Genomic DNA, 13,010 nt, shown 5'->3' with positions numbered 1-13,010 from the left:
TTGGGGTAGATTCCCGTGGTTCATCACTTACAACGCAACACCCCAACTGGTTGGGTTCATCCCAACAAGTGCCCTCCTCAATGCCCATCACCCATTTTCCCCTCTCCCCCACGCCATCATCCACCTTCCATTTGTTCTTTGTATTTGAGAGTCTCTTATGGTTTGCCTCCCTCCCTCTCTGTTTGTAACTATTTTTTCCCTTTCCCTTCCCCCATGGTCTTAAGTTTCTCCAGATCCACATATGAGCAAAAATATATGGTATCTGTCCTCTGGCTGACTTATTTCACTCAGAATAATACCTTTCAGTTCTATCCACATTCGTGGAATTGGCATGATTTCATTCTTTCCCATTGCCAAATAGTATTCCATCATATACATAAACCACATCTTCTTTATCCATTCATCAGTTGATGGGCATTTAGGCTCTTTCCATAATTTGGTTATTGTTGAAACTGCTGCTACAAACATTGGGGTACATGTGTCCCTATGAATCAAGAAGTGCTATTATTCTGACAAGATCTAAATGCTCAATAAACAGGCAAAGTCATTCCCAAGAGTCTGTTTATAGTTCTAGCCTGAGAAGACACATCTATGCTCATGATTTTGACTCTCACCTCTTGGAGTCTATGGGACTGTGGACTGGGGGGATGGTGATAAAATACTCTTGTCCAATAGTTTATGAGAATGCACCCCCCACCGCATCATCCATTCATATTAGTTGGTGAGTCATTTCTGGTATGAGAGCCTTATTTGGTCAATGGTAGTTCTCAATGAAGGGAAAAAGATATATTAATTTTAAAACATACACCAGGAGAACACTTTTCTTGATGTCTTGACCCAGGTTGACAATACAATTTTTCAGCTGGACACGGAGACAATGTATTTTTCCAAAGATGGACTGATTCTATTGAAATGACATGAAAGTTTTATGGCTGGAATCCTAGAAGGATGTGTGGTTTTCAATAAAATATTAATGAAAAAAAGCATTGTTAAAATGATACATTTCCCTTGGCATCGCTTAAGCCTTGAATTCAGAGCTATTTCTGGACTTTTCACTCACATGAGGCAATACATTCTCTCTCTCTCTGTCTCCCTCTCTCTGTGTCTTTTCCTGTGTATTAATTTGAATTGTATTTTCTGTCACTTGCAATTGAAAGAGTTTTAACTAATTCAGAAATTGGACCATGCGTGGTGTGGTTTCCAGGCAGCCAAAATCCTACAAATGTCCCCAAGAGAGCCACAAAAAACAGATTATGGAAACACAGATTATGGAAACTACATTTAAGTAGAAAGGAATTTAAACATTATCTAACCCAACCATGTCACTTTTAGGACAAGTTAGTAAATCTCCTAGAAATTCAATGAATCAATATACTTTCAATGAATGAGACTTTAGAGGATAGGGTATTATAACCTAGAACCCTGAACATTTACAGGAAAAAAAATAGTTTTTGAGAATAACACTCAAAAGTCAATACAGAGTGTCATGAAGTTTTGTGGATAGGAATTGGTCCCAATTCATGATGCAGCACAATCACCTCATTTATTCTCAATAAATGTATTTTGAGCACCAGAAATGTATTAGTCATTGAGTTAGGTGATGGGCATAGAACAGGGAACAAGATCAGCAAGAAATATACATACCTTCAAGGAACATTGTGTCTAGTGGGGAAAGCAGTCAATAAACTAAAAGTTCTACGCAAATAAGTATTGTTGCTATTATAATATACACGGCAAAGGAAAAGGTTGACATGAATGAATGTAAGAGGAGGAGCTGCCCCTATAGCGGTGTGGTGGGGGGAACGGGGGAGGGTTGGGGATCCAAGAAGGTTTCTGAGAAAATGGTATTTAAGTCAAGACCTGAAGGATACTAGAAATTTGCCAGGTGAATTTGCAGGTTGGAGGATTCCAGGCACATGCAGAACCTCTTGATGGGTAAGAGTTTGGCTTCTTAAAGAAAGAGAAAACAAGCCAGCATAAGTGATGATTAGTGGAGTGGAGAAGAATAACTCAAACAAGGCCAGGAAGATAGGCAGAAGGTAAGATCACACAGGGACTTCTGGGCAGTTTGGAAAGAAGTTTGGACATTATCATAGGAGCAAAGGAACCACTCTTCACACACGGTGGGGTGGGTTGTGGTTTGGAGGGGGCCAGAATGAATGCAGAGATAAGACAGGCATGAGAACAACAATCCAGGCCAGAGATCAAAAGACCGCAGACAGTACTAGTTTCAATGGAGGCAAAAGTGAGGATAAATACAGGAAGTGGACTCTTAATATTCTGGAGGTATTCTCTGGCTTTCCTGTACTGGTTGAAGTTGTGTGTGGTCACTTACAATTTGAAGGGTTTTTGCTACCGCAGAAACTGGTATCAGGGGCGGGGTGTTTTAGTGGGGGAAATGATGATTCAACGAGGAGGGCGGTGTGCAAGGAGGGAGAGGAAGCAGATGAGAGTAAAGAATAACAGCCAGGTTTCTGGAATGAGGCAGCGAGGGGATGGATGCTGGTGACGTTTACCAGCTTATAAAACAAAGGAGGAGAAGGAAGGGGAATACCATAGGATCATGATGGCATACCAGAGAGCTACTTTTGAACTGTGTTCCAGCTTAAGGACTTGATAAGAAAGCCAACTAAAATAGGATTGCTTTGGGAAGGGTAAAACTACTGAAGCCAGAGAGTCTCAAACATTTCCACCTATGTTCCTGTAAAGCAGAACTTCAGCATGTCGATGTTCCGGTGAGTAAAATCTCTGACATCACGGCAGACAATTCAGCTGGCATCCCTTCAATCTGATATCCTTTAAAAATCCATTAGCCAGGGGTACCTGGGTGGCTCAGTTGGTTAAGCCTCCAACCCTTGATTTTGGCTCAGGCCATGACCTCACGTTTTTCGAGTTCGAGCCCTGCATCAGGCTCTATGCTGGCAGTGCAGGGCCTGCTTGGGATTCTCTCTCTCTCCCCCTCTCTTTGACCCTCCTCTGCTCGCTCATGCTTGTGCACACAGGCTCTCTCCCAAAATAAATCAGTAGACTTAAAAAAATTTTTTTTAAATCCATTAGCCATTTACTTAGTGGAGGTAGAGTTCCACAAACAAGGAATTTTAAACATTTTGAAATTTTGTGTTTCTGTGTTTATTTCTTATCACAATCCAGAAGGAGAGTCATCCTCAGCCCTGTCCTAGTAGGTGGGAAGTATGAAGTGGAAAGAGGGTCAGGCTGAGAATGGTGGGGCTAGGATTTAAACTCAATGTAAACTGCATGTAGTTCCTGAAGCTTATATGTCACATAATAATTGGTTGTGGGTTCCCACTTGTTCCAGAAAAACATATTCAAGTATCTTAGCTTTTTAAATGTTTTAAAATATAAGGAGGGAACTCAGTAGATGCATGGAGTACTTTGTGCTGATTTTAAAAAAGAGATTAGGGATTGGGGGGAAAACCTTTATAAAGACTCAAAAACTCATGGTACAGTTCAGTTATTTTTGATATGTTACTAGCTTTACAAGTAAGTTTCAACTTTGCTAAATAAAATGTGGGAATGGGGACAACTGATTTTTACATCCTCCAAATTCTCCTCATTGTATCTCAAACACAAAACACCATTAAAACCAAACAGCATATAATTTATAGTATGGCATTTGAAAAATACTTTTTTTAAATTTTATGGGGCTCAAACTCACAACCCTGAGACCAGGAGTCACATGCTCTGTGGACCAATCCAGCAGGCACCCCTATAATACGGCATTTTTTAAAATGAAGCAAAGTTTTAATAATTTTTAAAAATAGGCTAAGCTGTTTACCAAACCAAATATTACTTTACCAATCCTTAAAAGGAAGGAATTAAATATTACTATTTAATATAAAATTTTAAGCTTGAAATCTTAAAAAAAATTTTTTAAAAATGTTTATTTATTTTTGACAGAGACAGAGACAGAGCACAAGCAGGCGAGGGGCAGAGAGAGAAGGAGACACAGAATCTGAAACAGGCTCCAGGCTCTGAGGTGTCAGCACAGAGCGCAAGGCAGGGCTCGAACCCACAAACTGTGAGATCATGACCTGAGCCAACGTTGGACGCTTAACCGACTGAGCCACCCAGCCGCCCCGTAAACTTGAAATCTTATAAAAGAAAAGAAACACACTTCCAAAATAACACCACAAAAGACAAGTCTTTTTTAAAGCTTTTAATTTAAAAAAACAAAAACAAAAACAACAAGAAATCGATAAAACAGGAGATGGCATTCAAAAGGACAAGTAATTAAATCATAATATTTCTGTTTCTTTTAATTTGCTGTAACAACTAATTTTCTTTGGAGTGTTGTTTTTTTAATGTGCATTTCTTCCCAAAGAAAAATCACTAAGAAATAAGTTTTCCAACATAAAAAATCTACTCGAGGTTTCCTTGGGAGCTATAAACAACAGGCGCACTTTTCAGGGACAACACAAATGTGAAACTAATGACGCAGAAACCGCACCAGATTCTTACATACTCAGGCATACGGTGACACAAACACCAGTGCTTTTTCTTGAGGACTCACGAGACTATTTCCAGTTTTGACCTGGGAAGAACAAAAACTAGGATAACTTTCTCTGTTTGGCAGAGAAATCTCATCGGCTTCAAATACCAGCGCTGTCACTGTGAAATGAGTTGACCTAAGGTGTCACTCTCTATAATTCAATTCACAGAGCACAACGGATTCACAGAGCTCTTTCTGTAAAAGGCATGTGCGGTGCGTGTGTGTATATGTCTATGTATGTGTTGCACGGTTTGTAAATTTTTTTGAAAATTTCTTATCATAAAGATTCCATCTAAGGATTAGAACTTCCTTCTGCCTGCACAGGGTTCCCCAAGTTCTGTCACTCTGCCACTAGCACCAAGCCTCTTGGTAATGCTTAGAAGCCTGCATCAAAGACAGGAAGGGAAAAGCAGAAGTGAAAGGGAGATGAAAACATAGGACCCAAGAAACAGAAAAACCTAAGAAAGCTTGCTTACCATAATACTAATTGATGATATAATAATTTGTACCCCCATGGCATCCAACATAATTCTGAACTCAGTCAGTGTGTTTCTAAATTCAGTCATAAAATCCTGTTCATGTTAGCTTATCCAACATATGCAACCTATCTTTTTTTTGTATAAATAACAGGCAAAATTTGTACATAAACCTAAATTTGTACAAATGTTGTCCTGTCCTCCAGGTGGGTTGGAGTAATTACTCTATCACCAGATCCCTATTTTGTGACCGTGAATAAGTTTTTGTATGGCATGCTTGTTTTATCAACACCATAATTGTAATAAGATAAATACTCTCCAACCTGGATGAGTCCATATAAATACCAATTTCAATAATAAATCCACCCATAGTCACAATTTGCAATGGAAGTCCTGAATATGTATTAGACATTTCAAATAAATAGCAAAGCTGGAGTGTCATACCCTGAAATGCTAAACTGTCATTCAGGAAGTTGAAGGAAAACTTGAACATATTTTCTAGCCAGTTAATTTTTTTTAATGTTGAAATTTTCAATGTAAGTCACAATTTCTGAGGTTTATATTAGAAAAGAAAAACTCAGCAAGAAAAATATTGTAAGCATTTCTAGTGACCCTACTACTGAACGTCTCAGTCTCAATGCATACAACAATATTGTTACATTTTGCTCTTAGACCCTGTTCTTTCATTTTTCCAGTGGAACTCTGTAGTCACATGTGTTTGAATAGAATTCTGAAGGAAACAAGAAGAGGGGATGACAGAACCAGTGTCATGCTCTTCCTGTATAGATTCTACGTGCCATATGGAACAACCCAACCTTTGGCAAACTTCAGATCACAGGGTACGTGTTTTAGGAGTCCACCAAATTAAAATCTGTGGTTCCCAGATTTCAAAGGCATTAATGTAGTAGTTGTCTGGGAATTATCAAAGGCAGAGGAAACACCGCCTCATGGTAATACACTGGATGGAAAACAATTAGCATTTTCAGGTAGTAGGGATTGCGAGAGAAAATTAACTGCAGATTCTCCACCAGACTCACCTCAAAATTTCAGGATACCATGAAGAAATTCCAAGGCAGAAAACCACACTAAATTCTAAGGTTTCACATTCTCATCGTGCATCATTCTAGAATGTTCTAGAATTGTATCATGGACCTTTGCTGGAAATCTGATTCTATGTATTCAGACCAGAACCAATAGTTAAGAGTTGCGGGTAAGATTCTCATAAAAGAAAAGGCGTTTCTATATTCAAAGTCTTTATAGCACATTTTTTGTAGGACTCACCAGAGGAGGAATAGAACTTTTTTAGGTTTATAAACCACCAAAAATGTGAATGACATTTGTAGGGTTTGGTGGCCATGCTGAACATGTAGCAAAACTGGAATGGAAGTCAGGCAATCATGTTCACATCCGGGCTCTTTCAGTAAAACCATATTTGTGGGTATGTAGGGTACTTTTCCTCCATCCAAAAGACAATCCAAAAATTCCTCCACAGACTTTAGACATAAACTAACGAATGACATCACCTTTAATGGTGAAATGAGGAAACATAAAATATAACAGTGAAGAGTTCCACATCTTAATGGTAATTTCCTTAACAAAAATAAATCACCTGACACCCAACTGATCAAAAGGAGAGTATGGGCTAATACTTTAACATTTTAAAATTTGCTACTACCATAATGGTACTATATCCCAATATTAATTGGCATCTACATATTTCTTTGTAGTGCTGAGGTTTTCATATATTTTTGCACGGTTAAGACTTCTTCTGTGGATATAGTACCTATGATATCCTACCAGGTTTCAATATATAGCATACCATATTTGCATTAACAAAATATTATTTTTCATTTTATACTTTTAGATTACTGTCTATATATGATGAAAAGTATTTGATATTTTTGTCTCCAAACTTCCTCTGTAAAAGAGGATGCATCTTATACATACCTGTATGTGTTACAGAACAGCAATTATATTGGGTATGCTTGTTTCTTTGGGTTACAATTTCCTTCTTTGTCCAATGATAGAGGCCCCTACTAAGTTCATTAGGCTGTTGCAAACATCAAGATCATTTAGGCACAAGGTTTTTGAGATAAATAAAGCATTATAAAAAATGTTCTTACCCTGTTACCAGCTACAGGAGCAACAAGGGATTAAGTCAGATCCCTCTGGGGAATATAGAATTTCCTCTACTGTAGCTAGGTGATAAGACCTGCCCAGTTCCTTGGCTAATGGATGGGTCAGCCTAGAGAAGAAAAAACATTTAAAGAGACCTTTCCAAGGCTGGTAGGAAGTTGAATTTTCTTGCCAATGGAATCAGCTGAACTATCTATTCTGTACACGTAAGTTTGAAGTTGGCCTTCAATTTCCAACCGTTGCCCAAGAGTTTAAAGAAGACAGAAGGTCACACCTATGAAAGTAAGAGATAAAATGTTTTTGTCTGTAGTTAAACACAAAAACACATCTCTGTTAAACTGACCCCTTGCATTTAACACAATGACTGAATTTCCTTTCAGAAGGTATGATTGCATAAATATTTCTTATGATTTAACCTTCCACTAATCTAAACAATTTTTCTTAAAAAATACCCCCAGATATGCTTCATCCTTTAACACTGCCCAATTAGTTGAAATTTGAATACTTCTTCCAGGTCTGTAAATACAATCATTTTGTCTAAATTTTTGTCTCAACATAAAAATCTCAGCATAGGGGCCAGCTTTTACTCAAACTACCTGTTCCAGATATGTATTACAATGGAAAAGACAACCAACAAATAAATATACGAGTAGGAAAAAAAAGGCTGGAAGTAACTACCTTTAAAATAATTGGTTGGTAGGATTATGGCTAATCTAATCTTGATTTTGGTCCACTGGCCTACATCCTCTACAAACTTTTTTTTTTTAAGGTTTATTTTTATTTATTTTGAGAGAGAGATAGACAGCAAGCAGGGGAGGGGCAGAGACAGAGAGAGGGAGACAGAATCCCAAGCAGGCTCCACACTGTCAGAGCAGAGCCCAACGTGGGGCTTAAACTCACCAAACGTGAGATCATGACCTGAGCTAAAATCAAGGGTTACACACTTAACCAACTGAGCCACCCAGGCGCCCCGCTCCTCTACAACCTTTGAACATTTTTCTGTTTTACAACAAGCATGTATTACTTTTACAAGAAGGGTATGGGGGAGTCATTGACATAGAAAGAGTCTCAAGAATACTAGATAAATATACAACACGAGATGCCTCTGACATTGTCTCAGACACTGAACAGGAAATGGAAGGCTCACAAAAGTTCCTCTTCACAGCTAGCTCAACCTGCTTGAACAATGCTAAGTGTGTAATAATATTTTTTTTTTTAAAAAAAGAGAGATAAATACCATTTTAGAAAAAATTAAAGCACATTTCCTTTTAGGGGCGACTAATTCAGCAACATTTAACAAAGCTTTTAAAACGCAATTGTCACAGAGCACCATTAAATATTCACACGAAAGAGACCCAGGCAGCTTAAAGATGGACATGTCCTTGTTCTTGAGATGCCCAATCCGCTGGCAACAATATGAAAAATATTCAGTGCATCTGGTTGGGGCCCACATGGATGATGACGTGTTTCTCGTAAGCCCTTTTCATTGTTTTCTCGATTTGCTTCAAAAACACTTGTGGGATTCGTCCACATAAAGTGTGCACAGTCTCCAAAAACTTCAGCTGGAGAGGGTAATACATGGATTGAAAGAGATTGTCTTGAAAGGGAAACTGAAAAATGGTTTAAAAAAAAAATGAAAGAAAATGTTTTAGTTACTGAAATGTCATTTAAAACGCCAACATTTACCGAAAAATGAAACAGGGAATTAAGCATGCAAGCATAGGTTTGGAAGTTCTTTTTTTTTTTTTTTTAATTTTTAAAAAATATTTATTTTTGGGAGAGAGCGAGCGCGCGCGCGCGCGCGCGCGCGCGCGCGCATGAGTGGGGGAGGGGCAGAAAGAGAGGGAGACACAGAATCTGAAACAGGCTCCAGGCTCCGAGCTGTCACCACAGAACCTGATGCCGGACTCGAACTCACGAGCTGTGAGATCATGACCTGAGCCTAAGTCGCACGCTTAACCGACTGAGCCACCCAGGTGCCTCAGTTTGGATGTTCTTAGAATAGTGGAAGGGAACTCTGAGGATAGAAATTCAAAACCTGATTCAATCCTGTGCAACCTGAGGCAATTACTTACCCTATTTGGGCTTCACTTTCTTTCTTTTGTTCTTTTTTTTTTTTTTTTTTTTTTAAAGATGGTTTATTTGGGTCCTTAAAACTCTTAAAAGCTAAGACCAACATGTATCTTCAGGGACAGGATATTCTCTACATTGTATGCTCTTGCTGAAGAGAAGCAAGGCTCAAGTAGAGACGTGACAACACCTGCAATAAGACACTGAATTCCTCATATATTTTGTTTGTCTCAATCTCTTCTTTTCCAATTTATTTATTTATTTATTTATTTTGAGAGACAGAGAGAGAGAGACAGACAGAAGGGCAGAGAGAGAGAGAGAATCCTAAGCAGGGTCCGTGCACTGCCACTGCAGAGCCTGATGTGGGGCTCCATCCCACGAGCCATGAGATCATGGCCTGAGTTGAAACCAAGAGTCAGATGCAGAAGTGACTGAGCCACCCAGGTGCCCCTGTGTTTGTCTCAATCTTAAATGAAGAAACTCTAGGGTATGTCTATAGTAATCTGATGAAGTCCACAGTTTGGCAATTACTAGTGAAATCTAACATCAATGAAATTCATTTTAATAATTCAGGTACCAAACACTGCTTGTTGGTTTTTTCCCCATGTAATCCTGTGCTTTTCTTTTCTTTTCTTTTCTTTTCTTTTCTTTTCTTTTCTTTTCTTTTCTTTTCTTTTCTATTCAAGCAGGCTCCCTGTGGGGTGTGGAGCCCAACGCCGCAGGACCTGAACTCACGACCCTGAGATCAAGACCTGAGCTGAGATCAAGAGTCAGATGCTTAATTGACTGAGCCACCCCGGTGCCCCATTTTTAAAAAAAAACATTCTCTTGTCTTCCCATGAAAGGTGTCTATAAACAGAATTTTCCAAAATAGATCCTGAAGATCACGTAGTTATGAGCATGTGTCAAATTTTTATTACAATCTGGATGAAATGGAAAAGGCCTCTAGTAAATGAAGTTAAAGATTCATTGTTGGCGAGGAAATTGTATACAAAGAGAGTAGAAAAAAAAAAAAGGAAGAAGAGTGAAAAGGTCAGTAAATGCTTGCCTGGCAGCAGAGTGGGTGGGTGTCTGGTTTCCTAGAACAAGCCTTAATCCCTTTAAAGTTCATCAGAAATATTGCATAAGCGTGTTTATCAGAAATGAGAATTTCTTCCCAGAAGGAGATTATGCATTATGTAACGCAAGAAGGACCATGTTTGGGACAACTGTTTTCTTCCACAGCACAATTTAGACTGCTGATCAACTCCTTTTTCATCATGGTGTCCCTAGTGATAGGAAAATAGGTCAAAACCTGGAAGTCATCCTTGATTCTTTCTTTCCCCCACGTCCCTCTTTTCATTAATCCACAAATGCTGTAAAATCTGTCTTTCCAACGAATCCTACATGTGGCCACCACTGCCAACCTTCCCGGTGCCACACAAGTACGTGCCATCCCCATGTTGCTCCTGGATGTCTCCAGTAACTCTCATCAATAGCCCTTGTGTTTTCACTCTTGCCTCCTCGCACTGAGTTACTGAGGTGATACTTTTAAAGCAAAGATCAGACCGTATCACTTTCCTGCAGGGGCTTCACGCTGCAATAAAGTAAGATTCCAATTCCTCTTTGTCCTCAAGGCTCCATGTGACCTGGAATTGTCATTGTTGTCTCTGTCCTTCTGGCCACACTGAATTCTTCCCTGTCCTTCGGGCTCACCAAACTCACCCTTGCCTCAGGGGCTTTCCCTGGCTTATTCCTTCTCCTTAGCAGTATCTCCCCCTAAACTGCCCCAGGGCTGCCCCCACTAATCACACTACCAGGCTAGCGGAGGCCCCCTGAGGACCCCAGCTCACTAACGCTCCTCCCTACCCCTGACTCTCAGCCCATTGCCCTGCTCCGGTTCCCTTTTAACACCTCTCACTACCTGGTACAATTTTTCTTCTTTCTTTGTTTATGTGAGTATAGTCTGGCTTCCTCCACCCACAATATATGTGTCCTGGGGACCAGGCTTTATCAGTCTTGTTAACTTCTGAGTTTCTATAAGCTAGAATTGTTCCTGCAATAGACGATTGTTGGAAGAACTACTGACAGAACGTGTACCTGATAGATGACTTCCTTGGGTCACGATGGGAGGAGACCTTTGCCAAACACAGACACACAGGCTTAGGATGTGTGTGTGAGAGAGACAGAAGATGGAAAGGAAAGGAAGCAGGAAAGAGGGACAGAAGGAAAGGGGGAAAGGGGAGAGGGACAAGAAGAATATTTTCAGAGAGGGATGAAGGGAGAAAGAAATACAGTGTGAGAGAGAGAAAATACTTAGGAAGAGAGAGAGAGAGCAAGTGAGACTATGTGGACAAGGTAGAAAAGGAGGCAAGTGTGAAACTGTTAATAACTTCTAATTATTGAGCACAACCATAGGTCATGTGCCATACTACAAGTTTAAAAACCATCAGTTTGTTGCGTTCTTGCAACACTTTTATGAGGTAGGTAATATTATCATCTCCATTTCACAGATGAGGAAACTGAGGCCCAGTAAGGTAAGAGCAAAGAGTTAACGACTAATCACCAGAAAGGGGCAAAAATTGGGCCTTGAACCAAGGTCTGTTGACCCCTACCTCAAGCCCTGACCCCACCACATGACGGTGCCCAGCCCTGGGGACAGCGGGGAAACATGTTTTCCAAGAGGGAGTCTACTTCTATTCAGGTTTTAGGATGGGGTTAGAGCATTCCTGTCTGAAATGATTCAGTGAAAATGGTCCCTTTAGGCCCATGGGAGGATCATCATTGAGGGTATTTGGCAGGATCATTTATGACACAGTTATTTGTTTTCTTTCTGCTCCTCCAGAAAGCAAACAAGATGTATTGTAACTCGAGCCACAGTTGCTCAATTCCAGACTAGGGTTGACAGATCACAAAAGAAACCCAAGAACAGCTCTGAGGTACATATACCTGCTGCATACTCATTGAACTTCTGTTTGTACTCCTCAATGGCTTTGCCCCTGGAGCCATGTTTGAATATCTAACGTGATGGTAGCACTAAGTACAGAACAAATTTTCTGTGTAATTAAATCACCTGGTCTTTGAAAACCACCAGCAGGAAATGCAGGAGAAGAAAGCGGTGTTAGCTTAGCTTACATGCAGGCTAAACTCATTCCCTGCAGAGAAAATTCTGGAAATTCCAGAGACTCTCCTTAGCAAGAGGCACAGTATTCACACACACAAAAATGTATGCCTGTGTCTCAGGATTCACTCCCACCAAAGCCCACTTGTGACACCGTGAGGGTTTCTAAATTCTTAAGAAAAAAAATCCTCTAAATCTACATACTTGATGTCTGGGGCCAGCAAATGTTTCCGATAAAGGACCAGATAGTAAATATTTTAGACTTTGTGGGCTACACAGTTTGTTATAAATACTCGTCTCTGCCATGATGGCTTCCAACAACTACAGCCAAACACATAAATGAATGGGTGTCACTGTGTCCCAATAAGACTGTATTTATGAATGCTGAGATTGGAATTTCATATCACTGTCTCACGTTACGAAATATTCGTCTTTTCCTTTTTCCCCAGTGATTTACAAAACCATTCATAGCCCACATGTCTTGCAAACACAGGCAGCAAGGCAGATCTGGCCTGAGTTTGCTGACCCCTACTCTACGTCTTGGAATTACGGTTTCAAAAGGGACATCCCTGAATCTCTGCCACTCCTAGCAATCTCCAGATAAAAAGCAACATCGAATGCAGCGTTTCCCAGTGTGGGATGCAAGGCAAAAGCAGGCAGTATTTGAGATTTTAGGTAGTGAACTCCAAAGTGAGGTTTTTATCAACTTTCCCATTTA

General features: G+C 39.9%; 1 protein-coding gene across 1 annotated transcript in view; it reads right to left on the bottom strand.

Annotated features, from left to right (window-relative positions):
• Positions 1–4,162: 4,162 nt before the first annotated feature.
• The window catches only part of GXYLT2 (glucoside xylosyltransferase 2), a 95,949-nt gene continuing 87,101 nt past the window's right edge, over positions 4,163–13,010 (bottom strand). The window contains exon 7 of the mRNA XM_043587940.1: positions 4,163–8,732. Coding sequence (XP_043443875.1) covers positions 8,550–8,732 — 183 coding nt within the window. The 3' untranslated portion in view covers positions 4,163–8,549. The remainder of the gene's footprint in view (positions 8,733–13,010) is intronic.

This window comes from Prionailurus bengalensis, chromosome A2 (assembly GCF_016509475.1).
Source record: "Prionailurus bengalensis isolate Pbe53 chromosome A2, Fcat_Pben_1.1_paternal_pri, whole genome shotgun sequence".
In the NCBI taxonomy this organism is placed as follows: Eukaryota; Metazoa; Chordata; class Mammalia; order Carnivora; family Felidae; genus Prionailurus; species Prionailurus bengalensis.
Note: the sequence above shows the minus strand (reverse complement) of the source record. Positions and strands in the feature narration are given on the sequence as shown.